The sequence below is a fragment of the Branchiostoma floridae genome, chromosome 3 (genome assembly GCF_000003815.2).
Source record: "Branchiostoma floridae strain S238N-H82 chromosome 3, Bfl_VNyyK, whole genome shotgun sequence".
Lineage (NCBI taxonomy): Eukaryota > Metazoa > Chordata > Leptocardii > Amphioxiformes > Branchiostomatidae > Branchiostoma > Branchiostoma floridae.
This window is the reverse complement of record NC_049981.1, coordinates 15,445,415-15,470,362: the sequence shown is the minus strand read 5'-3', so window position 1 is coordinate 15,470,362 and position 24,948 is coordinate 15,445,415. Positions and strand designations below refer to the sequence as shown.

General features: G+C 39.7%; 4 protein-coding genes and 2 non-coding genes across 12 annotated transcripts in view; 3 read left to right on the top strand and 3 right to left on the bottom strand.

The window, feature by feature from the left end:
• The first annotated feature begins 54 nt into the window (after positions 1 to 54).
• On the top strand, positions 55 to 4,956 carry LOC118411981 (histidine triad nucleotide-binding protein 1-like). Of its 4 annotated transcripts, none has more exons than XM_035814522.1 (4): positions 108 to 230; positions 459 to 570; positions 897 to 1,001; positions 4,355 to 4,956. In XM_035814522.1, the coding sequence occupies exons 1-4, from the start codon at positions 217 to 219 to the stop codon at positions 4,520 to 4,522; spliced, it is 399 nt and encodes a 132-aa protein (XP_035670415.1). In that variant the 5' UTR covers positions 108 to 216; the 3' UTR covers positions 4,523 to 4,956. The 4 variants fall into 4 exon arrangements, with proteins under 4 accessions (XP_035670418.1, XP_035670417.1, XP_035670415.1 ...); XM_035814523.1 differs by lacking the exon at positions 4,355 to 4,956 and adding an exon at positions 1,201 to 1,843; XM_035814525.1 differs by lacking the exons at positions 459 to 570; positions 4,355 to 4,956 and adding an exon at positions 1,201 to 1,843 and having other exon boundaries at positions 55 to 230.
• Positions 4,957 to 5,282: 326 nt separating this feature from the next.
• On the bottom strand, positions 5,283 to 19,261 carry LOC118411962 (ras-related protein Rab-8A-like). 3 transcript variants are annotated; one of them, XM_035814490.1, is made up of 8 exons: positions 19,097 to 19,261; positions 15,837 to 15,897; positions 15,341 to 15,401; positions 13,888 to 13,965; positions 12,024 to 12,113; positions 11,826 to 11,891; positions 11,403 to 11,453; positions 5,283 to 10,358 (listed from the first exon to the last, which is right to left on the bottom strand). In XM_035814490.1, the coding sequence occupies exons 1-8, from the start codon at positions 19,257 to 19,259 to the stop codon at positions 10,260 to 10,262; spliced, it is 669 nt and encodes a 222-aa protein (XP_035670383.1). In that variant the 5' UTR covers positions 19,260 to 19,261; the 3' UTR covers positions 5,283 to 10,259. The 3 variants fall into 3 exon arrangements, with proteins under 3 accessions (XP_035670383.1, XP_035670385.1, XP_035670386.1); XM_035814492.1 differs by lacking the exons at positions 15,341 to 15,401; positions 15,837 to 15,897; positions 19,097 to 19,261 and adding an exon at positions 15,203 to 15,289; XM_035814493.1 differs by lacking the exons at positions 15,341 to 15,401; positions 15,837 to 15,897; positions 19,097 to 19,261 and adding an exon at positions 14,247 to 14,267.
• Positions 19,262 to 21,114: 1,853 nt separating this feature from the next.
• On the bottom strand, positions 21,115 to 21,187 carry Trnav-uac. Its single transcript has one exon. It is a non-coding gene; the product is annotated as a tRNA-Val (tRNA).
• Positions 21,188 to 21,298: 111 nt separating this feature from the next.
• LOC118411984 (40S ribosomal protein S27) lies at positions 21,299 to 24,608 on the top strand. Of its 2 annotated transcripts, none has more exons than XM_035814530.1 (4): positions 21,299 to 21,469; positions 22,289 to 22,397; positions 23,864 to 23,974; positions 24,312 to 24,608. In XM_035814530.1, exons 1-4 carry the CDS (start codon positions 21,464 to 21,466, stop codon positions 24,338 to 24,340), a joined length of 255 nt encoding a protein of 84 aa, XP_035670423.1. In that variant the 5' UTR covers positions 21,299 to 21,463; the 3' UTR covers positions 24,341 to 24,608. The 2 variants fall into 2 exon arrangements, with proteins under 2 accessions (XP_035670423.1, XP_035670424.1); XM_035814531.1 differs by lacking the exon at positions 21,299 to 21,469 and adding an exon at positions 22,149 to 22,169.
• On the top strand, positions 22,957 to 23,178 carry LOC118412747. The gene has a single exon (XR_004830817.1). It is a non-coding gene; the product is annotated as a small nucleolar RNA SNORA73 family (small nucleolar RNA).
• Positions 24,394 to 24,948, bottom strand: part of LOC118411718 (solute carrier organic anion transporter family member 2B1-like) — a 5,461-nt gene continuing 4,906 nt past the window's right edge. The window contains exon 5 of the mRNA XM_035814200.1: positions 24,394 to 24,488. Coding sequence (XP_035670093.1) covers positions 24,394 to 24,488 — 95 coding nt within the window. The remainder of the gene's footprint in view (positions 24,489 to 24,948) is intronic.

The following is a 24,948-nucleotide window of genomic DNA, read 5'->3' as shown; positions in this document are numbered from 1 at the left end:
ACTCCATGAACCTGAGTGTACCGAGGCATACACCTGATGAGTGAGTGAATGTGTGAAAGGCCAAATCTGTCCATCAAGTGTCCGGTGACCCTGGGAACGAGTTAGACCACGTGACCATCATGGCAGACGAGGTGACCAAAGCACACTCCGCTCGGGAAGGCGGCGACACGATTTTCGGAAAAATCATCCGGAAAGAAATTCCTGCCGACATTATATATGAAGACGATCAGGTATGGCAACCTAACCAACAAATCGTATGACAACAAGTCTAACTGGAACCGTAAGAATAAGACTTCCAAGCGAAACTTGGCTGCCCCTCCCCCTTTTTTACTCTCAATCTCATGCACCTGTATCCAAAACTATGCGGTTACGGTACTTTTACCTTTCTGTAGGTGACAAATCCAAGACAGTGTTTAGATGAATCTAACTGTTGTACGGTTACCCTACATGCTACTTAGTTTGCCCCCCGGCCTGGTGTCAGCTCATCGAGCGCTAGTCGGGATTCCCTCGGTACTAGGAGTGTCACCCGCCCGCCGAGGTCATTCGCGCACTCCGGGGAACTTTTACGGAGTAAGATTCGTGAAGATCGTAGCTGGGGCAACACCGCTAGGAAAAAAAATTAATTGTAATACATACTAGTGTTGTTTCCAATTAAAATACGTTTTTAAATACTTTTTCCTTGCGTCGTTGCCCCAGCTATGTTCGATCAGCTTTATATTAAGTCTTGAGTGAACGCCTATTAATATTATTATGGGAGTGGGTGGGTCTAACAGTAACACCCATATTCTGGGTCCGTGTGGTACCGAACTTTCACTTGGCAAATTCTTGTATGAATACAGTCTTAGAAATTCTTAAAAACGTTAACAGTTCTGCTTTTGTTGTGCTCCATCTTGCAGTGTCTGGCGTTCAGGGACATTAACCCTCAGGCGCCCGTGCACTTCCTGGTCATCCCTAAGAAGCCCATCCCTCAACTGTCCAAGGCAGAAGATGGAGACGAGCAGGTTTGCTCAGTAACACTAACGTTAAACATCGGTGTTCAAGCACCCAGACCTTTTGGCCTAGCGGTTCTGTTTTCGGTTTAGTAAAGTTTATTGACAACTTAACTGTTCAGCTCCAGTTTTGTCTTCCTTCCATTTAAACACAAGTCATTATCGTGATAAACCTTTCGTCATGTTTTTTTCTTCAACTTTGTCTTTGAAGCTGTTAGGACATTTGATGGTTGTGGCGAGGAAGTGCGCCAAGCAGCAGGGGATTGCGGACAGCGGATTCCGAATGGTCGTGAATGACGGTCGCCATGGCGCCCAGTCCGTCTACCACGTACACCTGCACATCTTCGGGGGACGCAAGATGTCTTGGCCCCCAGGCTGATAAAGGGCATTGTGGGAGGCATGCTGCATCGTGCTGTATCATGGGATATGCATATTATATACCGGTGAAACAATATATAAAAAATGAAAGTTCGGCTGCAGTACCTTAGAGAGCCGCTCTGGGGCTCATTATTGAACTTGATCTTCATTTTCCTATCAACCTAGCAGTAGCAAATATTGTCAGGATCCGTCCAAGGCTTCTCATTAGCCAATAGATAGGGCAACTTCATTTAGGTCAAATACCTCAGTTTCCTTAATTTAAACCATGGTGTTTTATATAACCTCCTTTATATACAGTCTGTAATATTATTCATTGCCATCTATATATTTGTGATAAGTATCTTGAACGTTTTCATTTTGTTGTTGTATCATTACCTCGATTTTTACACCATTTGTTAACACTTAAACATGAAAGCTAGCGAGGCTTAAACTTTTTTTATACTGTGTAGTGGTATAAAAGTTGGTTTGAGATCGTATTGCGTCACTTTGATTGTCAGTTATTCCATGTTGACCAATCAGCATATAGCAATGTTTGATGTGTGGTAATATCGAAAATGTCATCCGTACCAATCAGTTTCCACATCATATATGAGGCTACACTACACAACACTTGTCCGTGGTATAAAATATTGTGACCGAAATCTAGAACCTATTAGTATTCACCTTGTTGCTGTAATAATAGTAATAATACCACCATGAAAATAAAGTAAGTAATAAAGTAAGTAACTTAAACCATTAGTAAGCATTTAACATAACTTAAGTCAGTTTTTAGATCGCATGAACAAATTGGTGATTTTAGTTCAGCCTCGAGTAACCTGCACTCGCGACCTGCATTAATATTACAGATTAAAAGGGGTCGCTTTTGTAAGGCAAGCGAGACTCTGGGAACGAGAGCAAGTGTCAGCTGCCAACATGGCTGCGGAGGGAGGTGACACGATTTTCGGCAAAATCATCAGGAAGGAAATTCCTTCTGATATTCTATACGAAGACAACCAGGTAAGAAATTCATTGTATGCCCAAAGAATGAGAGAGTTCCTGCTATATTTTAGCACGTGAATGTAAGGACTGGCAGTGTACGTTAATGCGCATGGTTTGGCACTTTAGCCATGAATGTTAATTGTGCAGTATCAGCACGTGAAACTGAAACCGCCCCTCCCCTTCACACCGCAAAATCTTTCTGTTAGTTACATTTTAAAGCATTCGATTAAAGTATTGAATGTGTAAATTATACATGTGATAGTTGACTACAACCGGAATGGTCGAAGTCCGTCCTGGCAACAAGACTATCCTTGGTTATGGTGATCACCATCTGAAGCATGCAGTCTGCTAAAACAAAGACAATCATGTACTTAAAATTAGGCTAACGGCTGTGGCCGTCTTTTAACCCTTGTTTGTCTCTAACAGTGCCTAGCATTCAGGGACATTAACCCTCAGGCGCCCGTGCACTTCCTGGTCATCCCTAAGAAGCCCATCCCTCAACTGTCCAAGGCAGAAGATGGAGATGAACAGGTTGGTCCTTAAACTTTCCTTTGTTCAAATTCTTTCTTCTCCTCTTGACATCAGAGGCCGTGACTCTGGAAGCCACCGAGGTCTTCCTAGCACGTCCAAACGTTGTGAGAACACCCATCTTCACAAATTCACAAATATCAAACCTCTGCACAGAATAGACCCCAACACACTTATTCAGAAGAGAAGGGGTGACCCGATGTGCATGGCTATATAAAGGGTTTACGGAAAAGGCTAGGCTGTCTACCTGGGCTGGCTATCACGTCAGGCTACTCGGATCTACGAAAGCCCATTGGTACAAAAGCTGTTTTAGCAGTAGGGGCTGTTTGTGCTCAGCGAAGAAGTTGTGTGTGAAGGCTCTGTGTGCTAAGGACCTGTGTGAGTGGGCTGTATGTGAAGTGGCAGTGTCTGAAGGAGCTGTTTTTGAAGGAGCCATTTGTGAAGGGGCTTTGTGTGAAGCAACTGTGTGTGTTACATAACCCAGAGGTTTTGGGTTCGAATCAGTTGATACACCACTGATCTTGGGCGCCTGGAAAGGGCTCTTAACACGACTTCACTAAGGCAGAGAATTGAGTACCTAACTTTGGTTAGGGCCATCCCTCAGATAGGACGTTACATGGAGGTCCCATATTTGTGGAGGTCCACTCATTTAAGAACCCACCACACTTATGGAAAAGAGTAGGGATCCTTCCTTCCCAACTAGTGAGTGGTTCAAAACCCAAAGTCCTATGGCTGCACCTGGGGCAATTGCTGTTGTATTGAGGTGACCTGTCAGAGTAAGTGCCGAATGGTAGCCGTTCCAGACTCTTGCACTTAACTGGCAATGCCTATTTTAAGCTCCTCGCAATTCTGTTATACAACAACCTGGTATACCGTATTGTTGATCCTAACGTATGGCGCAGAAGCCTAGACCCTGACAGCCACTGAAGAACGATTCCTGGATGCCTTGACAGCAAGTGTCTATGAAGGATACTGAGGCGCCAGTAATACAACTTCACCTCGAATGCCACAGTACGACAGCTGACGAAACAATCCAATCAGTCCGATTAAGTCGTGTTAATAGCCCTTCCCATGTGCACAAGATCGGTGGCATATCAACTGATTCAAACCTCTGGGTTCTGTAACACACACAGCTGCTTCATACAAAGCCCCTTTGCACACTGCTCCTTTACACACAGCTGCTTCACTGAGCACAAACAGCCCATACTGCTAAAATAGCTTTTGTGCCAATTGGCTTTCGTAGATCTGAGAAGCCTGACCTGATAGCCTGCCCAGGTAGACAGCTCATTTTTTTTCTGTAAACCCCAATATAAACACAAAATTACATGCATCATACTCAACTGAGGATGACAGCTTTACTTTCTTCAAGTTCAAAATGAAATAACTTTTTATTTTAAACTGTAGCAAAGATGTTTATATTTTTTTTACTAATTTATGTGTGATTGCATCGCTTGGATCACTTAAAAAATTTCTTGAAACAGCTGTTAGGTCATCTCATGATTGTGGCAAAGAAGGTTGCAGAGAAGGAAGGACTCGCCGCGACTGGGTACCGCGTCACCGCGAATGACGGGAAGAACGGCGGGCAGGAAGTGTTCCATATCCACCTTCATGTGATGGGAGGTCGCCAGATGGGCTGGCCACCGGGCTAGGTGCAAAGAATGCTGGGAACAGCAAAGGATACTGGGAGCTGCAAAGTCTGCAGGAACTTTCTGCTGCCAATCAACTGATTTCATCTTTGCTCTATCTGCCCTTGCCATAAGACTCCAAAAGTCTGTCTGTAGCTAGCAGGAATTTTTACATACGGTAAAAATTTGCTACATACATCAGAGTAACTTGCACCAATCTTTATCTTTGCTTGCATGATAAAAACTAAGAGACGAATAGAGGATTTGTACTATGGTAGCTGTGATATTAGAACAATGGTGTCAATCTAATGTACTTCTTTATGCCAGGATGCAAGGTAAAATAAGAGCTCTAATGAAATGTGATTTTGCATGAAGGTTGTTAAAATTTTCATGCCTACGTTACAAAGACTTCTTGAGAAGAAAGTCTATGGAAATAAAGGAAGCGTTTGAGAAGTCAACTGGTGTTCTTTGTTACTTGTGTGGAAGGTTCATGTCCCTTGTACCAACACACTGTCTGGTTTACTGTCTGTTTTGTTCTGTCTCATGAAGGTCAGACATACATGTGGTGGTGGCTTAAAGGTTGAGAGGGTGAATGTTTTTCCTTATTACATGTATCTGTTTTGTGTGTCTCAAAGCCTGTATCTGAGTAGTTATGAAGCAGGCTTGGACTGAGTCGGAGTACCAAGCATCCAGGCCCAGGACATTGTGAGATTCAAACAACAATGATGCTACAAGAGATGTAACCCAGAAAGATTAATGGAAAGAAGGAAACAAGAAAGACAAATGTTGATAAATGCCTTTATTGTTTTCCAAGCAGCATGGGTGAGTAAAAACCACTGAGCAGTGTGCTGTGTGATTTTGAGCAAAGCCATCAGAATCCTTCCTAACTTCCTCTTATTCACTACCATTCAACCTTTTCTTTCACAAAAAAATTAGTTTAAATTATTGCAATTCACCAAATCTCTTGAAGAGTTATAACCGCTATGTCATATTTTGTAAAGGACAAAATTAAAGGACAAAATTTACAGTTAATCCACAAAAATGTTTCAATATGAATGCTACTTTACATAATATCTTAACTGGCAATTGCAAGTACTTATTTCCACTGAAAGTTGTAACATGGCTTCTGTACTCTCTTTGCAATTAATTTTCTCATTTTAGAGTATCAGCATTTAAAAAAACGTATCAATATTCCGCAATTTAAAGGTCTATTAAAAGAGAAGAGTCAATAAAGAGAAATTGAACTTCTTAATCAGATATGGACTTCAATGTAAACAGAACTAAACCAATCAAAAACAACTTACTGGTAAGAATATGCCAATCATAAAGGTCTTTACAACAGTCCCCTAGATTAAGTATGCCAGTCATTCTATATCTCAAGTTACACTTCAAGCATCTCGAATTACATCTCGTACAAGTGTCATATCCCTTTCTTGGCAACATTTACAAGGATTTCCCCATAAAAACAGCTTTACCAAATCACAGTGAATACATGTACAATGTTTACACGACTTCTTACATAACTACATGCAGTAAGGCAGCGGCACAGTTTCCTTGGCAAATTTTAAGGATGCAATTCTTAAAAGAAGGGCTCTGCCTCAGAGGTGTTGCCAAAAACCAGTTGGAGCTACAAATGTCCACCAACAGAAAGGTGCACCTGTCAGGGTAAACTCTATGAGGGAGGGGGTTTGGTGAGGATGGGTGTTAAGTTAGGAATGGTTGGTTAAAAACTTTATACAATTACATAAATTCCATCATTAAACCCATGATATCCATTCTTCTGATTTAGATACAGAAAAAAAAGCTATTTTCAAACTCACCATTGTCTGTGAATTTGAAGTGCCTACATCAATGCCTCCTCATGTCTTTATTAGAATGATGAACCTTCAAGCAGATGTAGGTAGTATCAATGTCTGTGAGTATTTTTTTTTAGGTTCTCTCTTCTAGTAGACGGCAAATAGCCAAAAACAGTACACTACCAAAAAAAAATGGACAAAAGGCCGCAAAAAACTTAGCTGAGCTAGATAATACATCTGCTTGAAGATTACTGAGAATGTGGGAACTAGTATTGTAGCCTTGTCCTCACAATTTTACAAGCAACTTGGCTAGGATTCATTCAATCAGAGCCTGAAGAGTCACAGCAGATAAACAGAGATATACACCTCTATTTTTAACCCTCTATCTGCATTCTAACATTATGACTTTAAGAAACAGGTTATGGCAATGGGCTACTGTAGCAGGAAGAGGGTTAAAAAGTCATTGGCACCTGCCATAAGCAGCATCAATTATATCAACTGTCTTTACACCAACACTTCTAGCTGTTCTGATATAGAGTAGCCCCAATTGCAGACTTCTAGGAATGCTGCCATTTATTTTGGGGAGCACTGACTGGTGATTCAACATGGGGCAGGTATGCCCAGGCAGGGGAATACCTGGGTCATGTGCCTACAATCTCCACAGCATTAGACAACCTGGTCCATTTTGAAAATCGTGAATCAACTCTCCTCAAAAGAAGCTCCTAGAAGTCTGCAAATGAGGCTATAACAAAGAGGAAGTTAGGTTGTAACCAAGGTTTCCCCAAGCCCTACAATTTTTTTTTCAGTCATCTCAAACCCATGCTCGCTCATGGAGTAAAACGACCTACTATAAATGCCTGAACTTTTGCAGCAGTTGTATTGCATAGTGGAATAGTGACAAGTATGTTTTAGTGGTGCTTGACGATTGTGGTTTTAACAATTCTGTAGTACGATATTAGTACAAGTTTCAGTCATGTGAAATAAAAATCACTGCAAATATGTTAAGATTTAGTAATTTTAATTTTTAGTAGACAAGCCAGCTTTGCCTGTCAAACTAATAGAATGACCATCATTTTTGTCTGTCAGAAGCAACAAGATGTAGCAATCAGACTGAATAGAGGGTAAAATCCTGGTTGCACCACAACTAACTTTTTGTTGCAAATGTAGCGAATATTTATCTTAACCTTTAGAAAAACAATCAGTGTGTAGCCAATACTTGTGTCCATAACATTAATACAATGTTTCACTGTGTCTGTGCATGCCATGTGACTTATGTATGCCTGTACACGTAACATCAACTTAGGCATATGAAGACTAACACCTACAAATGTTACAAATTTTAACAAAATCAGTCATCTATATGTTTAAGTTGTTCGCTTTTCATCATAAGTCTATTAGAATGCTCTCCCCTTCACATTGGTAACAACAAACTCATCATAATTTTCCTAAGATAACTTTTACAGTTAGTACAGAAAACACCCATTACATTCAAGTTTGTATATCCCTGTGGCTGGTTTAATCCATAGGGTTGTACCATGTTGGTCTGTCAAAGGGGTGGTTAAGTGGGAAAGGTTATAATTTCATTGAACAAACCCCTGTAATAACCTACTAGTAAATATTCAGTAACGAAAAAAAGGGGTATGGTTTTCCCTTAAGCAAAGATACAAGAAAATCTTTGGCATGCCTTCAAGTGACAACATTCATACCTGCATATTTAGCCCTACAATTTCTGTGCAAGGCAGTTTAGGCTATAGACACAGTCTAAGGCATTTTACGAGGGCATATCTGGACTTGAACTTTTATAAACATGAATGTGCTTGGAACATGTTTGAAAATTACACTGAAAAAGTTTAGGGACTACTCAAAATATTACACAAATATTGTACATTTTGTCTGTTCATGTATCAGTCTCAATATCCCTCTCACCAGAATCTTAATAACAAATACACATAACACACTGTTATATTTTGTGACTGTGGCATCTAGGTTTCATTTAGTATATATGTGTACCATTTGGAATCATTTTCAGTATTGACACTATGCATTTCCATTACACAAAAAATTACAATGTTTTCCAATTTTTTGTTCAAACTTCTCAAAAAACAGCTTTCTACGTCTGACACCACTTTCATAGCAAACTGATATAATTCGATATGTTTGCTGTTTTGAGCAAACAAAACCTTTTATTCTTTTCCTGAGGCAACATATAATCTAGGTGGGTTCAGATCAAATTTATGCACCAGCCAATATCCACCCCTTGGAGAAGATTGGATGATACTCTTTACAAGCTTTCACATGCCACATGGAATTTTTTTAAACAGTGCCCCCTCTATAAAATGATAGCTGTCTATCATTGGGCCTAGGGGTGTTGTTCTTTTAGACCACCCCTCACCCCCACCTAATCTAAGTTATGAATTGATGTGTGCAATGATGTACAATGCCTACATAATACTACTTAAAAACAAATGCCATTCTTTGATGCACAATGTTGAAACACATGCCAAATTACAAACTGGTTTCTACACGGGAAAAGGAAGGATGCACATGTGTCAAGTTAAATGTTTTGAGGGCCTACATATATATGTACCGATACAGTATTGTCATCTGACATAGGGCCTTGTCAGTCTATAAGCTTGTGCATGGTTCTAACCGTGCATGCACTCAAGATGCAGCAGGTAATATGCCAAAGGTGAAGGCCCCTGAGACATTAACAAATCACATCATGTATCAGGCATGGTCTACACAAGAGTTAACGAGAGGGGATTTCAACTTTGACATATTACCCACAATACATCTCACTGCATATGCACAGTTGGAACAATGAACAGATTAATGGAGGCGGAAGTTGAGTCTTCAATACTACGACAGTTACTGGAGCAATCATGTTGTATTTCTGAAGAAAAGGAGAACTACCAAACATTAGTCAGTCATCTATTTACAAGTGTGCATGTGCAATTATTATGTCCATAGTGATGATATGGTACCTTAAAGTATCATTAAGCACAGCAGAGTTCAACTGGACCTTCTATTCTAACATTAGGCAATAAACAAAGTTTGTAAACGCTTCTTCCACACTTTAATGACACTCATAAACTGACAAGTATGTCCCCAAAATTAGATTGAAAAGCAAATTGTCTAATGCTGTATATATATAATTGTGAAATATTTGTCATCATGTTTTTATGGTGATTTAAAAGAGAAAGCATCCTTTGAAAGAGAAAGAGAGAGAGGGTCTTTTGAAATCGTCTCTTTGACATATCTAGGTATGTTGGTTTCTACCTTTTGCCCCTACTATTACCAACATTTCATTTGACAAAAAATGGCAGGCATTTATAAACAGCAGTGGACTTAAAAAGGCTATTCCATACAGCTTATGGGCTATCCAGGATGGGTAAATGGGTAAATGTTGCCTGTCTAAACTGGTGTGAATGAAGTTTGCAGTATAAAAAATGCAAGTTAGGTTCCAAAATATAGAGGCAGTCACTCCCTAAAATTTGATGGTACAACCCTAAAATCCTGGAAAATTTACATAACTGTATGCAAATGTTTCTCCTGAATGAAAATGTCTAATTTACATTCGTACCCCAATTTCTACCAAGTCGCCCTTATACAAATTGTCCAATCAATTTCACACCTTTAAAAGTCTCTGGAATTTCCCAACAAATTGTATTACTCCTAAAGGTTATGTAAGTAATTTTGAATTGAAATTATGGTAAACAAACTGTTAATTATGACTCTGCCAGTAAACCTCTGTCAAAATAGCAATCATTTTCTTGTAAAAACACCCAGACTTGGTCTCTGAATATTTCAAAACTATCCTACTTTGTAAAATGTTTCTGCACCCTTTTTCCCATCCTAACATTAACTGATTTATCCCTACTGTTTGTAGCAAAGCAGTCCAACACAACAGCACTTGTGATTCAAAGTGACCAATCGGGGTGGCTTGTTTGTCTACTGCTGGCCAATCACAAGAGCTGACACTTCCAGCCGGAGAAGGGACTTGACTTCTGTGGCTTTGCTGCTGTCACCTGCACATTCCCGCCCTTCTGGGGACTGTTCAAGTCCTATAGAGGGGAGGGAGAAATGATGGATGTTATTGTTAACTTTACACAGATAAACCAAGGAGGTTTAAAAGGGGATCAACATACCATCTTCAACTGCAGTGAGGCATGATATATGTAAAGGTATATATACCATAGGGCTGACTCCAGCTTTGAATCTTATTCTGTCGAAAAGTTTAGTTGTTTAGGAGCCAATTTTTGTCTTGTTCTGAAATCTTTCATTTTAAGCTTTTGAAAATACATGTCATGAAGTTCAGTTTTTTCGGATAGGGTAAATTTTTTTTCATTCCAACAAAAAATGTCCATCCTGGGATGGAGGGGCAGGTCTTGGAGACAGCCCTGGTATTATTGCATGTTGAACATGTAGTTTATAGTTAAACCTGTCTACTAGATGGCAACCAAAAAGTGGTCACAATGGCAATTTTGCAGAGATGGTCACTACTACAGGTTGGACTGTATTTTGAAATTGTTCAATGAATTTATATTTACAGTTACTTTGATAAGCTTAAAAAGACAGTAAACCTGGAAGCTAAAAAAAGCCACAAATGTGTTAGTAATCCTTGCTAAAACTTTGCTGCACTGGAAGTCTACCTTCTCTACCATTTATCAACATCTGCTAAAATATTTTGAACACTGCTACACGATTATTACAAGGGGAAATATGTACCACACACTTACAGCAGACAGGAGGGTCTTAAGGGGGGTACCGGGAGGAAAGATACCCTGAGGTTATGTATGGTAGAAATCATGGTAGATTACCAGCAAACCACATCTACACCCTCAGGGTGAGAATGGATTGGCAGGTATGCTAACCAAAATCAAACAACAACAACAACAAAAACAACAACACAAATAAAAGCAATGAATGACTTTTTAAAAAAGTTTACATGACATTAAACAATTCTTAGGTAAAAGAGTACTCAATAATGCATAGACAAAATCATGATGATCCAGTCTTGTCATATCACCATAGATCACTAGAAGGAGCTGTTGTACAACAGAATGTGTTCACATGGTTATCATCCACTACTTAACAGCTGGACTTACCAGTTTCTTGTCCATCTTTGCCTTGATATCTCTCCCCAGGGTGAAGAAGGCCTGAAAAATAGAACAAATATGTCCAGTTAACAAACATAGAGTCCCTTATTTTTACAGTAGACTGGTCCAAGATAGCACACAACAAATTACCCTGGGTGACCATACCCCTTAGGCTTAGAGGCGGCATGTGGAGAATTTGCAACCAATCTCCCGTCGCACGCACAGACTTTATGATTAGTTTATACCCATCCCACTATCCAAAACAGGATAGTAGAGCGGGTGCTGTATAGTGGGGTGGGTAACTACAAATAGTTCTGGTGCAACATACGGGGTCTTTGGAAGTAACTCAGTCTCCTATTGATATAAGTTCTGAAATATGGTCTCCAAATGAAGTTTTGACAGAACAAAAGAAAGAGATGGATAATGTCTCACCTCTTCTACATTGATGCTGCTCTTTGCACTGGTCTCCATGAACTTCACACCATACTCAATGGCGAGCTGCGTTGAAAGGAGATAACATTCAATTTGTTTCAAATACAAATCTAAAACATAGTGAAAACCTCCTTTCCCTTTTGTAGAGAAATAAAACCACGACAAAAGTGAGCAAATTTACAGTGACATGGATCTTACCTTCTCGCCTCTGTCGCGGGACACCTGCCGTCTGTCTTCCATGTCACACTTGTTCCCCAGGATCATCTTCTCCACGTCAGCTGATGCATGCTGGGAAGGCAACAAGCAATACCCATCAGCCATTGCAACAACCTTTTATGCAGAACCAAAAACTTCTTCAAAATCTGTGAATGGAACCAATGAACCGATCCTGAGGCCCCGCCCTCTGTTCGATCATGTTCTATTTTGAATACCTCTGTCAAAAACAGCGTTGTCAGACAGAACTGGCCGTCGCTGCTATCTAGCTTATGCAAATGACTGACTTCTGTTTGGCTTTTTGGGGCCTGAAATCCTCTCAGACCGGACCGGAAAGAAAATGTGCTGCCTTCTTTGTTGAAGGCTATATCCACTGGATACAGTCGTTTGAGGAGGGGGCGGATATAGCTGCGGTAAGGGCGTTATAATTTCAGTCAAAGCGGAAGCGGGAGGCGCTGCATAGCATCACTTTGTTGGTAGGCAGGAGTGGCCTGTTTCTGACATGCGGTTGATGCATGTGGAAACCAGGGTACATCTATCTGGGACAGGGTTTCTACTGCATTTGTTGCATGCATAAAACCTGCATGCCTTCTCTTGACAAAAATGAAACTAAAAAGTCAGCAGTTCGCGCAGTCGCGAAGAGTGGGCACTCGTGGGAGCTTGTATTACACGCCAACTAATATGACCCTTCTACAAAGTCTGCTAGTGCACTGGGGCTGTTTTTGTTCAAAATAGAATAGGGGGTTTTACCTGGTTCTATTTGTTCGATATGGCGTTCCATCAGGATCTGTCCATTAACACAGCAGTGTAACTATTGAATTCAGGGTTCTTCCAGTGCAGTTGAGCGTAGGTGTCCCTACACGGTAATTTGTATCCCCTACACTGTGATTTAAGTCCCTACACTTTGTTTCCACCAGTTTTTTTATGTGTTGTAACAAAGGTAGAAAATCTTGGCTTTATCTGATAAAATTTACCCTCAAAATGCATGCAATAGTGTTCCTGGGGGTTATAAATTCTAACATTTTAAGGCATTTCCATACTTGCCACATGGATTTTCTGTAGTAAGATGCCACCTACATTGTGAAAAAAATGCCAGGTAAGAACCCCAGCATTTCAAATGGCCAAGATATTTTTTGACAACGTGACTTGACACATCAAAATACAACTTTGTTCTACATGATTGTATATTTTTCACAATCAATTTGGAAAAAAACAAGCTCTCTATGTGAAAATCAGTGAAAGGTTGTGACAGAGACGTCATTTTCATGGTCAGCCTAGATGCAAGTACCTTACTGTTTTAGTGTTGAATGAATTGTCAGATTTCCAGGAAGAACATAATAAATCAGTATGTGCTGTTATAAAAGATTCAAAACCCTTACTGGGCAAACAAAGCTGCTCATGTCTCTATCTAACTTCTCCACGCAAGAGAAGGAAGTGGCTGTCATCTTTCAAACAATCATCGACTTCCTCCTAAAATGACATACTTGGCTTCTATCCAAAACTCTCACTAGTCTTACAAACATGATACAGACAAGGGAAAATCAGTGGGTTCTTATGATACATCTAGCAGTATTAGAGCTAAAAAGTCTAGAAAACTGCTAGAAACTTATTACCAAACAGCAAACTACATGTATTATTGTTCATGTTACATATACACATCCACTGCACAGTTGGATATCAGCTCTTACATCAGTTTTTTTTTATTTCAAAAGCAAACGATTGTTCATAGATATCTTTTAACACGGCTTCTAGCCTATATGTTCTTGTTCTCTAATAAAAATCAAGGCTACATTGTTCTATTGTAGATTATATATAAAGTTATATGTTAGCCATGTATATTGATGAATACCTCCTCGATATTGCGGATCCAGTTCTTGATGTTCTCGAAAGACTTCTCGTTGGTGATGTCGTACACAAGCATGATTCCCTGTCAACAAAGAGAGGACCGTTGGAATGGACCTGTCAATGTCAATCCTGATGAGTGGTGAGACATGCTCAAGTAGTGATAATGAAATACATATACCTAGTGGGACCTAATTCTCTATGTTGTTAGTGGCAATAACATGCAAATGTACTGCTATACCTTACCATGGCTCCCCTGTGTGAATTTTCATGTAGTAAATGTGCTGCTGAACTCACCACGGCTCCATTATAGTAAACAGTGGTAATATGTGAATGTGCATGTTGTGAATGTGCTGCTATACTCACCATGGCTCCCCTGTAGTAAACAGTGGTAATATGTGAATGTGCATGTTGTGAATGTGCCACTGTACTTACCATGGCTCCCCTGTAGTAAACAGTGGTAATATGTGAATGTACATGTTGTGAATGTGCCACTGTACTCAGCATGGCTCCCCTGTAGTAAACAGTGGTAATATGTGAATGTGCATGTTGTGAATGTGCTGCTGTACTCACCATGGCTCCCCTGTAGTAAAGGGGATCTGCCAGTCAATCCGCCATGCAAATTGATGGTTGTCGAATATAGTTCAGGGACTAGAACTTCAAGAGTTTTTTCCTGGTCAAATGGGTAGAAATCCTGGCAGTTTTGAGGTGGGTGTGACAGAGGAGGGTTTCTACTTTGTGATTAGGGCCAAAAAGCTGAGTTTGTGTGGTTTTTAGGGGGTATAAAGTTGGGACTTTTTTGTCCTAGCACATGGCCTCCTCACTGGGTTGTGGTGCGGTTTTGAGGTCATGGGTCAATCTTTCAGTTTCCCTGAAGTTTTCGCCGTTAGATTCATGCCGAAATGTGGTTTTTCGGATAGCTGAGATGTCGGGCTTTCATATGAGGGTATGTTTGTGTGCCAGTAACGTCAGATAGTTGAGTTACTAACAGTTGCTTTCTCCTCTTTTTTGTATAGGAACCCATTGTTTAGAGGCTGCAAATTGAATCACCTGCGGATACCCTAAACAGTGGTAATATGTGAATGTGCATGTTGTGAATGTGCTGCTGTCCTTACCATGGCTCCCCTGTAGTAAACAGTGGTAATATGTGAATGTGCATGTTGTGAATGTGCTGCTGTACTTACCATGGCTCCCCTGTAGTAAACAGTGGTAATATGTGAATGTGCATGTTGTGAATGTGCTGCTGTACTTACCATGGCTCCCCTGTAGTAAACAGTGGTAATATGTGAATGTGCATGTTGTGAATGTGCTGCTGTACTCACCATGGCTCCCCTGTAGTAAGCTGTGGTAATATGTGAATGTGCATGTTGTGAATGTGCTGCTGTACTCACCATGGCTCCCCTGTAGTAAACAGTGGTAATATGTGAATGTGCATGTTGTGAATGTGCTGCTGTACTCACCATGGCTCCCCTGTAGTAAGCTGTGGTGATGGTGCGGAACCTCTCCTGGCCGGCGGTGTCCCTGCATTAGTACAGAAAATAAAGTTGAGTCTTGACTGTAGCAAAATTTGTAAATACATATTACTACCTGGTAAGAAACTAGTCACATACAGTCTTTCAGTGCAGATACAGTACAAATACATATCACCAACAAAAAATATTAAACATTCTGAAAATTCCACAGTTCATCGCATTAGTCATCTCTTAAAATCAAACCTTTACTCTATATGCTACTTACTATATTAGACAAACTGTATTATACTACAGATGAACTGTGCATTCAACGTAGATACATGTATCTCTTTCTCAAACTCATTTATGAGCCTCGGAAGCTAATAGTAATACTTGACACACCATACTTTCTTTTACAATCCAGGCAATAAATTGATTCCTTCAGGCCTCTTCCCAAGTAGGTTTAAAGCTCTGAACAACCCTTGTATCTGTTTTCTTTCCTTACCATATTTGTAGCTTGATCTTCTTCCCGTCTAGGTCTATAGTTCTAATCTTGAAGTCGATACCTGCACAAAGAAAGTAACAAATCAATATGATCGGTTATACCAAATTGGTCCAGGTTATCAAGGTTTTAAAACTTTTTTACTCAAAATCAAACAAGGGTCTTTACATATTAAATGGATACAATATACATGCATCTTCTTGTACTATAAAAACTCAATGGAATGAAGAGGGCTCAAAGAACCCCTCAAAATATAAGCAGGCCAACATGTATCAGTTACTGAGTAGTACTGTAATATTTTGATTGATCGCAGGGAAATCTAAAACCGTAAAAGTTATCCGTCTTTTGAACATGGGACACACATGAAAATTTATAATAATCATTTTTCAACAGCACTAGCATTGCTAGTTACATACAATGTAACACATAGTAGCAGAGTTTAGTTCAGTACATACTCTGAGAGGTGACACAAACGAGGTACATTTCGTATATGCACCATAAGCAAAACAAACTTCCCCATTAACAAGGAAGTGTGTTGAAACAAACAAGTGAATCACAACGATACAAGTACTAGTAGTTTAGCTCCTACGGCTTTTCAATTTCCTGCTTACTGGCATTGTAACCTTTGTAATTAACTTCATTGTGAAGAAAAACAATGTATGGCTCATGAAATATCTGTAACACCATTAAGACATAGCTTTCATCATAGACGTCTTCCTGGCATGTTTGCTACAGTTGTCTGAGGGACCCATGCTGTTAATGAATGTTTGAATGTTTTTCTGGCCTGAGGAATTTGTTGTGCATGAGTGCCAAGGCATGATAACAAATAGACAGTCCTAACAGGATAGCCTGGGTACCAGACTGTTTCCAGTTTCCAGGGCCTACACAGGCCAGATTCTCAGCTACAGGGCCAACGACTGCCCCGAGTTTTACCACAGCTCTCATGTTAGACCCCGAGAAAAAAGGGAGGGCGGTGGTAAATTTTCTTGGGGGAATGTTGGCCCTGGAGCCAAGGAGCTGGCCTGTGTAGGCCCTGGAGACAGTCTTGCATCAAGGCAAGAGGAAGGTTGGCTAAGCTTGTAATTGACACAGCTTATACAACTACTCTGTGTTTACTGGTTCAAGTCTAGTCAAAGTTGTGCAAATTTAGCTGACAACAATGCTGTTGATACGTCACCTGGAAGTTCCATCCTAACAATCACTAATTCTCCTCTCCAAAAATTGTAACTACCCGGTATGTTGACCACAAATCTTTGCAGTAATTCCTGGATATGTCCTGTCCAAACATGAATACAGGTCTCCCACTCACTATTTTTCTGAATGTCAACAAGGACACCCTGACACTGAGTCTGACATTATGAGACCAATGTTTGTTGACATGAAACATGGTCGTCTATCCATGTACTCCAGACCTGCTCTAGTTTTGCAATGTCTGCAGACCTCTTCTGTTTAGCAAACAATAAGAAGCACGTCACCTGTGTTCATTGTACACTTTAGAGCAGAAGCTGAGGAACAGAAGTAAACATACACCCCCTTTTCTTATCCTGTGGTAATTATAGTAATGAGCTTTACTAGGTATATACTAAAGGTCTTGACATTTTCCTGACATCAAAAACTTGATCTAAGCAACATCATACGGTTACCTTTGTGGTGGAAAAAAGTTTAGCATTGTACATGTACTATTTTCCTGTAGTTTCATAATGGTCTCATCCTATTGCAAGATGTTCAATGCCACTCCAAAATACAAATGTATATCAAGAGCTACGGTTTAAATATTATCAAGGTACTGAACTTTTGCACCAGAGAAAAATTGATTCTGGCTAGTGAAAATGACAGTGTACTGATCCCAATCATTTTGAAGGACAGAGGGAAAAGCACCACCTGCTTTCAGTGTTTTAGATACATGGTTGAATCAATTCTGAAGTAGTGCTTAGGTGTGAGAGGTCACGAAAGCTTAAACTAGTTAAAGATTTACAGTTTTGACTTCTGAGTACATGCATATGCACTCCATTCATGACCATGTTTTTGCATAGATCTATACATGTTCAATATAGTGTTACCAAGAAAAATAGATACACAAGATTGACAACAAGTGTTCCCGTCAATGTTATTCTCTGGCTAAACCTTTCGAAAGAACACCCTGGGATGAAACTTTGGTCAAGGAATTAAAAGAATTACTTAAAGCATGGGTGGGGCCTGATAGAAATGGCAAGGGCATTGACCTTTGGACTTCATACATACATACACAAGCCTAATGTAACGGCACAAACGGTAACCAATCAGCTTTGTAGCCTGCACAAAATTTTTAAAAGTGCCTCACTTCAACAAAATATGTTAGGATGTTCCAAAAATTATTAGTTACCAAAGGCAAGAGTGCAATTGTTATGTAACATACTCTAATACATTAATTTATACATACAGTACATTGCACTAAGTGCATCACATAAGAAATCAATACATAAGTAACAAATATGATCAATATCACAGAGTTAAACAACTCAAAGGAAGTGTACCTCACAAACAATTTGAAGCAGTCATATTCAAGGTTACATTTAAATATTTTTGCCCTTAAAGGCTTAATTCATGTTTTGCAGCAGTGAAATGTCCAGATTATACAAATGTAGTGCATGTAACATGTTCTCTGGGTTTTAGTTCGTCATCTAATCAATAAAGAAAACAATTGTTTTGATTTACACACACCTACATTGTATGCAAATAACCTATTGACTTTTAACCTTTAAGCCCAATTATCACTCATAAAAAATTCTAATTTCTACCTCAGGAATTCGCTGAAACCTTTTGATAATTGTTGATTCAAACTGTGATTATCATTTTCACAACAGGTTTCAAATTTCTATGAAGCCAAAATACGTAAGTCAAACGATTTGTTGAAGCAGGGTGACAATTATCTGTGCTTTGACCGGAAGAAAATTGGGATTTGTGTAGAAAAATGGGGAGGGGGGCAGTTTGACAAACCGGAAGACTCGTGACTTGGGCTAGTTTTACCACGTTTCTTTGATCGAATAGTCCAGCAAAGTTATCCTCAGGAATCTCTTATAACAGCCTGCAAGGAACAGTTATGTCAAGAAATATTTTAACTTTACGGAATCGAACAAAGTTTTCCGAACACGACTTGCAAGCGAGCACACCCTACCATGAAATGACATCACTCCGATTTTTTAGTCAGTTGACTTGAGTTGGTTACAAACTACGGACAAAATCGTCAACAAAGGGGAAACAACACGGGAATTCTCCCCACTCACCAATTGTAGAGATAAATGTGGAATTGAAGGCATCTTCTGAGAATCTAAAGAGGACACATGTCTTGCCTACGCCGGAATCTCCTATCAAAAGCAACTTGAAGAGAAAGTCGTACGTCTTCGCCATTTTTGTCTGTGTGTCGCCGGCGAGTAACTTAATTTGCATAAAATGCCTGGTGACGTCATGCGGACAGGTCTCTATCCTTCAGTTTAGAAAGTAACCACAAGGAGGCGTTTGTGATCGATCAACTGCCGTCTTTTTTGGTCTTTTATTAGTTATCGCCTATATGACATGTCATGGGGGTTATATTTTCGCTAGCGTTTGTCTGTCTGTCTGTTGGTCAACAAGAACGACTATAAATGAAATGAAATGAAATGATTGGATGAATTAGTTCCATACTTGCCAAGTTGGTGTGTTGGTAGGATGTGACAAAAAATGATTAAATTTTGGGCACCCTAGCGGCTTTCCCTGGTGCTGCAGTAGAACTTCTGGGTCTCATATCTCGTGTTCTGAACAAGCTATGGTCACAAGTTTTTAGTGTTCGATAGCACTTTTGCTCTTAAAGAAGTGACGGGCCTCGCAGGTAATCTCCAAGCAGATGGCAAATTTTACCCCTCTGCCGGCTGAAGTCCTTCCCCAGCTTATGTTACTGTTTTATGCCACCGGAGGAATCTGCTTGGAGATTACCTCGCCGGGGCATTTTTGTAAGAAAAAGAAATGCCCGGTCCGAAGTGGATAAATCAAGAAAGGAATAACGGAATTTCATGATTTTGCTATGTAACGTTAGGTACCTTTAAACCAAAGTGTACAAAATGAAAGGATAATTATCCAAGACTGCGTGATATTTGCATAATTAATGAAAATATTCTATCGTAGCATTTTTTCAATACAATGTACATCTTTCAGTCTTGCCCCGTACATGATACGGCCTTAGCATTTGGGTAACAGATAGCTTTCGATGTCAGGACAAGGTGGGGCAGGTTTGAGTTTAATTTTGGAACTGCAGAGTCTTTGTCAAGTATTCCAAAGAGGATAACTGAAGAAAGGAACTAACAATTTTCATAATCGGCATGCCACACAGGACGTACATGTTATCCGAATATGGACTTGATTTGCATTGTTAGGAATTGTACAATTCCATTGTTTTCCATAACTGGATTTGAGTGACTGTAGCACCTGTAGTTATGATAGGTGGAACATAAACAGCTCATTTTGCCCTGCTATGGTGATATGATGCATGGAAATGAAACAGCGTTGAAAATGAGAAAAACAAACAATAGAAGTGATGTGCTATAGCGTTTAATAGAATTAAATCTTCCCAACCGTTTCCTTTCGGCCAAGCAAATAAAGAATGGCGACGTTGAATATAAAGGTAGAAGAACTTAAGTTCAACATTCAGCTTATTGTTTAGTACAAAATTTCTTCCACTTCCAGATCTTGTAAAACTGACACAGTGGAAGCATTCTCCTCTGCAGGGCCTGCAGAGATGAATCCACGTCGTAGAAAGTTGTATTCACAAATACGCGATAACTGTTAGAAGGCGAATGTGCGTAGAATGAGTAGAGTGCAAAAAAAAAAAAGACATCGGCGGCGTAAACAATAATTCATGAATGGCCAAAATTCACTTCATTGTACCGTACCAAGTTGGATTTTGACATTGATTTTGCCTTGGCTGATTACCCTGTGGGTGTAGTAACATTTAACCGTTATTCAGTTTTCATTCATTCATTCATTCATTCATTCATTCAATCAATCATACTTTTCAATGAAACATTGACAGCTATTAAAAGCTCCTTGGTTTTAGACATAGCGACTCTGAATTTCATTGACAAAGCTTTTAACATTTCAGACGTGCACAAAAACATAAGCTGGTCATTTTTCATTCATTCATTCATTCAAACAATCAATCAATCAATCATACTTTTCAATGAAACGTTGAAAGCTATTTTGTTTTAGACATAGCGACTCTGAATTTCATTGACAAAGCTTTTAACATTTCGGCGTGCACAAAAACATAAGCTGGTCCCTACGAGGTTCGAACTCGTGACCTTCTGCGTGTAAAGCAGACGTGATAACCACTACACCAAGGAACCGTGCTTGTTACTTCCGGGAAACTATCTCATTATATACAAACATTCAACAAAGATCATTCAAGAAGGCTCTCCTATTTAATTTTCCGCGACTAAGACCATTTCAACTGTCCCTTAAAAAACTTAATGGTCATAAAAGAAGAGATTTCTGGAAAAACGAAAGGATTTGCTGGATTTGATGTCTTTCTAGAGTCCCTGAAAACCATTTTGGGAAACCCCAGCTCAGCAATGTAGTCACGTGACTCGTTCTTTTCGGCCGACGTGAGAAAGTCAGCCAACATGCCTGTGAGTTTGCCTCCTGAATTTCACCCTAGAAATACTTTTCGAGAGCGTTTTTGTCATTCATGTTCCTTCAGACTTGTAGATAAAGGTGTGAGGATCGAAAATTCGAGGGAAGTTGCTCTTAAAATCTCGAAATTAGGGCAAATCCTAAAGTGCGAAGTTTGCAGCAAGTTCGCACATGTTTTTTGGCTTGACAAAAAATGGCTGCCATTTTTCACAACTCTTATTGTTGCAAATGTCGCCGGATTTTAGGTCTCTGTCTACTGTAGAGAGATTGCTAGTATATATGCTGTACATACGTTAGCTAAAGACTTCTGATTTTAGCTGTCGTGTCATGATTTTGTTCGAGATTCGCTAGTTGTGTTGGTTGCATATCCAACATGGCGGCTTGTTTACATGCATGTGAAGAATCATAGAAAATAGGAGCGAAGTTCATACCAAATCCGTTCTGTCAATTGATTGTCCTTTAAACTGAATATTGTTCATACTGTATTTCTTTAGTGTAGTTTTCCTGTTTTCGGTTTATAGCTGCCTGAGCCGTTCACTTGCACATGATTATGACTCTTTCACATTGCATAACTTACTAACCTAGCTTTTGTGGAGATCGAAAGTTGCATCACAGTACGCAACATCAGTTGCTTAAAACTGGAAACAGGCGTATTTTTGTAACTGAAAAAGTTTCAATCTCATCACAGTTATGCCTGTAAGTTTATATGATGAAGTTTCTTGACCAATATAACTAGATTTTATTGAAGTCATGTACATGAAGACATTTGTTTTAGTAACTGAGACCCCCCAACAATAACCTGTCTTCTTTTACAGTTGGCAAAGGACTTGCTGCATCCCTCCCCAGAGGAGGAAAAGAGGAAGCACAAGAAGAAGAGGCTGGTTCAGAGCCCCAATAGTTACTTCATGGACGTCAAATGTCCTGGTGAGTATTAAACTGGGAAGCTACTGTTGGAGTTAGTTAAGCAGTTTGAAGCACAAACATGCTGCTTTTAGTCGTATCTGAAAATTCAGCAAATGCTTACCTCCTACAAAGACTTTTTGGGTGGCTATTGCTTCAATGAGTTGCATGTTCTTCTATGGCCAACCTTAATTTGTAGCCCGACCAAAAACAGTCCTGAAATTGGGGGGAAAAGGGTATGGAAAACCACCAGCTACCCAGAAGGTCTACACAAGAGAGAAAGTGTGTCAATAAATCTTCCATTGCTTACATGCGTTAGCAACCAAATGTGACTATAGTATGAAGGTCATGCAAATTTTATTTGTTGGTTCTTAGATGAAAGAAACATGGTTTGCCAGGAAGATCAACATGAAGTACGAGTAATCATACTTAGGAAAGGCTGTACCTTGGCCCAATCAGAATGAGGGAGTGAAGACAGATCTAAGTTTCCCTTCCATCCTTGATTTCATCTAGTAATTTTTTTTAATTTTTTTTTCTCCAAAGTCTTTGTAAATTAAGGAAGTGAATTAGTGTTGCCTAACCACCGACGTTGGCACCCAGAACCTCCTGGCTCTGCCACAGTGGCGTAAGGGAGCTCAGTGCTTGTTTACAAGTGCCATGAGGCAAGTTCCCCTTCCACGTCGTCGAAGAGCAAGCCTGTCCCCGGCGCATTCTGTGCTGGCGTGGACAGAGCCTCGCATATCCGTGCTGCTTCCCAGAGTCTTTCTGACACTGACTGGGGGGACTGACCATGCAAGGAACATTATCTTTTTGTAAAAGCTTCCGGAGACAGAAATGTTGATTGGTATTCACTGTACTGACTTACTAGAGTTATTCTTTAGCTTGAACTCAAAATCTTTCAATCAAAGATTTACATGTACCATGTTTATGATCCAGTTCACAGATTTAACTGCATTTACATTGTCTAAAATGAAGGCTCATAAATAGCTATTAAAGTTGTCTAGACCATGCTTTATATTATGATATGTTTGTGTTTTGTAAATTCTTAGGGGCTTCGATAGTGAGTGAGTTTCAATTCTGACATTTTATCCACAATGCATCATTCACACAGAACTATAAAGAAGCATATTGTGATTACATATTTTTAGATCTAGGAAGAAATATGCCTACCCATTGCACACTTTTTCATGGGTAAATCACATTTGACTGTGTATAGTTTTAATTTACAGATGATGTTATTACTTTCAAATGACAGTTTTCATGTTGGTCTGATATTCAGTAGTGTAATAAGGTGTCAAGCTGTCGGTTGTGGATTTGCTGACTGACAGAATAATTGTTTCTGCATGGTTGATAATGTGTATCTTAGAAAACACAATTGCAGTCTCCTTATACATTGATTGTCTTTTGACAGGCACTGTTGATTGATGTGAAATGTTGATGTTTGAAACAAGTTTCTGTCATGTAAATTTATTGTTGTACTTTTATTTCAGGTTGCTATAAGATCACCACAGTTTTCAGCCATGCCCAGACAGTAGTTCTGTGTGTAGGGTGTTCAACAGTGCTGTGTCAGCCGACAGGGGGCAGGGCTAGGCTTACAGAAGGTGAGTTTTTTTTTTTAACTCCAATCACTCCATAGTTAAAAACAATCTCTCACTGTCAGGGCTCATTGATTCTCCTCTCTTAGAGGGCTTGACCAGTGGAAGAGCAGCAACAAGCCATCTAGATCAAAACTCTCTTTTTTAAATAGCAGCTAGCATTAGCATTAGTTAAGAGCTTGACAACACTGTTCAATAGGCCATAGAACTTTCCATGGTTCTTAACAAGCCATGGGTACCTAGGCTGTGCATCTGCATGATGTCCAATCTTATGTTGCCATAATGATAAGACAAAACACATTGCAGCCAAAGTGCTGATATCTTTTGTTGGTTTGCCTCCCAGGCTGCTCGTTCAGACGGAAGCAGCACTAAGTGAGGGACGAGAGGAGAAAGCCGGCCACCACCCTGTTCTACTGCAGCAGACACTACAGCTGAAGCGAGAGGCATTCCCACGTCCTGGCGCCGTTCCTCGCCTTCAGACATGCCCGAGAACGGCTCTCCCACGGACGTGTGCCTCCAACTTCAGCGTTTAACATAATATTCAAGTCACCTGCAAAATCTGCACTAAGTAATTGATGTACACCTAGTGTATTGCTTGTAAACAAGTTGGTGGCAATTAAAAAATCCTATCTCAAGCAGACATGTTGTTTTTCATTCATTTTATTCGTTAACAACATTTATACTCAGGCCATCAGTGTATGCTCTTTGATCTTTACTCAGCATTGCCACTGTGCATAGATCAATGTGCAAGTAGGACTTAACATCATTTTGTAACATTAGAAGCAATTCAAATCAAATATTACATCAGTGTAAATGAAACAGTTCAAAATCATTTTTTACATAAGTTGTCACAACACACTGTCAACTAACATTCTGTTACTTGTTGACTAGTATTAACTTACTAGTGTTTGTCATCTTTTGAACACCATAGATTGATTACTTCATACATTTATGAAGGTTAGACCTCCAGGTGAACAATG

What these genes read in the sequence shown, in the direction of transcription:
- LOC118411981 (XM_035814522.1), top strand. An exon ending in CTCCGGGGAACTTTTACGGA is followed by an intron (nt 571 to 896) that starts GTAAGATTCGTG and finishes TCCATCTTGCAG; the next exon opens with TGTCTGGCGTTCAGGGACAT. An exon ending in CAGAAGATGGAGACGAGCAG is followed by an intron (nt 1,002 to 4,354) that starts GTTTGCTCAGTA and finishes TTCTTGAAACAG; the next exon opens with CTGTTAGGTCATCTCATGAT.
- LOC118411984 (XM_035814530.1), top strand. An exon ending in CATGGACGTCAAATGTCCTG is followed by an intron (nt 22,398 to 23,863) that starts GTGAGTATTAAA and finishes CTTTTATTTCAG; the next exon opens with GTTGCTATAAGATCACCACA. An exon ending in CAGGGCTAGGCTTACAGAAG is followed by an intron (nt 23,975 to 24,311) that starts GTGAGTTTTTTT and finishes TTTGCCTCCCAG; the next exon opens with GCTGCTCGTTCAGACGGAAG.
- LOC118411962 (XM_035814490.1), bottom strand. Translation starts at nt 19,259, where the DNA reads ATGCAAATTAAGTTACTCGCCGGCGACACACAGACAAAAATGGCGAAG. An exon ending in CTTACTACAGGGGAGCCATG is followed by an intron (nt 13,966 to 15,340) that starts GTGAGTACAGCA and finishes CTTTGTTGACAG; the next exon opens with GGAATCATGCTTGTGTACGA. An exon ending in CAAAGATGGACAAGAAACTG is followed by an intron (nt 10,359 to 11,402) that starts GTAAGTCCAGCT and finishes TCCCCTCTATAG; the next exon opens with GACTTGAACAGTCCCCAGAA.